The sequence below is a fragment of the Corylus avellana genome, chromosome ca1, assembly GCF_901000735.1.
Source record: "Corylus avellana chromosome ca1, CavTom2PMs-1.0".
In the NCBI taxonomy this organism is placed as follows: Eukaryota; Viridiplantae; Streptophyta; class Magnoliopsida; order Fagales; family Betulaceae; genus Corylus; species Corylus avellana.
Genome location: NC_081541.1, coordinates 4,956,347 through 4,958,799, shown reverse-complemented (window position 1 = coordinate 4,958,799; position 2,453 = coordinate 4,956,347). Strand labels below are relative to the sequence as shown.

Sequence of the window (2,453 nt, the reverse complement as noted above, 5' to 3'; positions counted from 1 at the left end):
TCTGAGTGCATATCTTGATTCTTTGGGGACCAATTTTAAGCATGGAGCAAATTTTGCCACAACCTCCTCCACAATCAGATTGCCATCACAAATTATACCCGGAGGTGGATTTAGTCCCTTTTATCTCAACATTCAATACTCACAATTTGTGCAGTTCAAATCCAGATCACAAACTATAAGGGAAAAAGGTAAATTAGTTATACCCTTGCCCCCACTTTTTTGTAATAATATTTAAGACGAAATTTTTCTCCATACTAGATTGAAGGAATTTTCGCTGGTTCTATATCTGTTTGAATAATATTATATATTACACCCTTATTTCACCTGTATTTTACTATGTTAAACATCTATATTATGATCAATTACCTTTCTGCATTAAGCATGGCCTTTATTTTTCTTGCAGGAGGAATATATGCAAATTTAATGCCCGAGAAGGATTATTTTCCAAAAGCTTTATACACATTTGATATCGGTCAGAATGATATTGGTGGAGGATCCTTTAGTAACATGACTATAGAGGAAGTCAATGCTTCTGTCCCCGACATAGTCAACAACTTCTCTACTAATGTTAAGGTAAATTAAGACTATGATCAATCATTCATAATGGGTTGCCTTGGGCTACCCCTATTACTCATGATCATTTCCCTGTCCGATTTGCAAAGAATTCAGGCAGGGGAAGAAAGAGATCAGGAATGCGGGTTCTCGGGTGTTCGAGTAGGCCCTGAGGTTTCATAGGGTGTGGGGCTAACCTACTCGGGCACTCTTGGACCCTTACCTTCTCTTTCATTTTCTGTTCGAATTTTTTAGAATTCAAGCCGAAAATCCTGACCTATTACTCCTAGCTAGGAAATATATTTACTTTTTAAGGCTTAATTAAGAAATAATATTTTAAATGAGGTAACTGGGTTTGTTTTATGATGACATAGGCAATATATGATGTGGGAGCTAGATCATTTTGGATCCACAACACAGGACCACTTGGTTGCCTTCCCTATATTTTGACCAATTTTCTATCAGCTCAAAGGGACAGCCATGGTTGCGCAAAGCCCTATAATGATGTGGCTCAATATTTCAACTACAAGTTGAAGGAGGCCATAGTTCAGCTCAGGATTGATCTTCCTTTAGCTGCAATTACACATGTAGACATCTACTCTGCCAAGTATTCTCTATTTAGCGAATCAAACAAACATGGTAAGCGTTATGTGAGAATCACATGCTCTAAAAATAAACGTTAATGCACGTAAGAATTTTCAAGTGTATAATTTTGGTTGAAAAAATGCAGGATTTGAGCTTCCGCTTGTTGCTTGTTGTGGGTATGGAGGGAAGTACAACTATAGCAATAGTGTTAGGTGTGGAGGAACAATTACAGTAAATGGAAGCCAAATATTCGTGGGTTCATGTGAACACCCCTCAGTTAGAGTAAATTGGGATGGATTTCACTACACCGAGGCTGCAAATAAGTTTGTTTTCGACCAAATTTCAACTGGAGCCTTTTCAGATCCACCCATACCCTTGAAAATGGCATGTCATCGTGTTTAATAAAATGCCCTTGTATATGGCATATATTTGAAAGATTCATGTTAAATCTTGTCAATTTAAAGTGTTTTATCATTATATATATTGATGTGTAATAATTGTAAACCAAGCAAACGCTATATTAATACACGTTCCAAGATTATTAATATAGAAAATGCTTGGAGTACTATAATTTTTTTACAAATTTATGTGACAATATCTTAATGGAGAAAAAAATTAAGGAACAAAATTTGATAAATAAATTTAATTGTTTAATGGTTAAAGTGGTAAGCGTCACAAGGACTACCATAAAAGCTATAATATCTCTAATAGTACTCCATTAAAATTTGAAGAAAAAGTTGTAATGACCATGCTTTTAGGTAGGTGTTATTATTACTTTTTATTTTTCTGAGCAATAAAGGAAACAAGGGAAGGGGATTGCAAGATGGAGTCAGTAGCGTCCCACATTGCATGGGTGTGTGAAAAAAGATTTGTTTATACAGAGCATGTTCTTTTTAAATGATATAAGGTCTTTTTAGGTAAACGCAATAAGCCTAAAAACAAATGCTTAGAAGTCCCTAAATTTGAATTACAAAGAGGACAAGAGCATGGATTGCAGGTAGGTGCTTGGATTTTGCTAAAATCATGATTAAATAATTAAATTTATTTTTTCTAAGGGTTAAATACCTAATATTCCTCTGGGGTTTGCCAACTTTATTTTTACCCCCTTGGGGTTTCATTTTTATCACAGGAGGTCCCTGTGGTTTTGATAAATGACCAAGTTAGTCTATCCGTTAGTTGACTAACGGAATTTCACGTGGACCAATCAGATGTTGACACGTGGCACCGATTTAATTTTTTTAAAATTTAAAAAAAAAATGTATTTTTTTTTAAAAGAAAAAAAAAAGAAGGAAAGGAAAAAAAAAGGGGGGTGGCTC

General features: G+C 34.9%; 1 protein-coding gene across 1 annotated transcript in view; it reads left to right on the top strand.

Annotated features, from left to right (window-relative positions):
- LOC132168817 (esterase-like) overlaps positions 1-1,645 on the top strand; it is a 3,549-nt gene extending 1,904 nt beyond the window's left edge. Inside the window, exons 2-5 of the mRNA XM_059579912.1 lie at positions 7-188; positions 404-573; positions 927-1,191; positions 1,283-1,645. Coding sequence (XP_059435895.1) covers positions 7-188; positions 404-573; positions 927-1,191; positions 1,283-1,539 — 874 coding nt within the window. The 3' untranslated portion in view covers positions 1,540-1,645. The remainder of the gene's footprint in view (positions 1-6; positions 189-403; positions 574-926; positions 1,192-1,282) is intronic.
- The last annotated feature ends 808 nt before the right edge of the window (positions 1,646-2,453 follow it).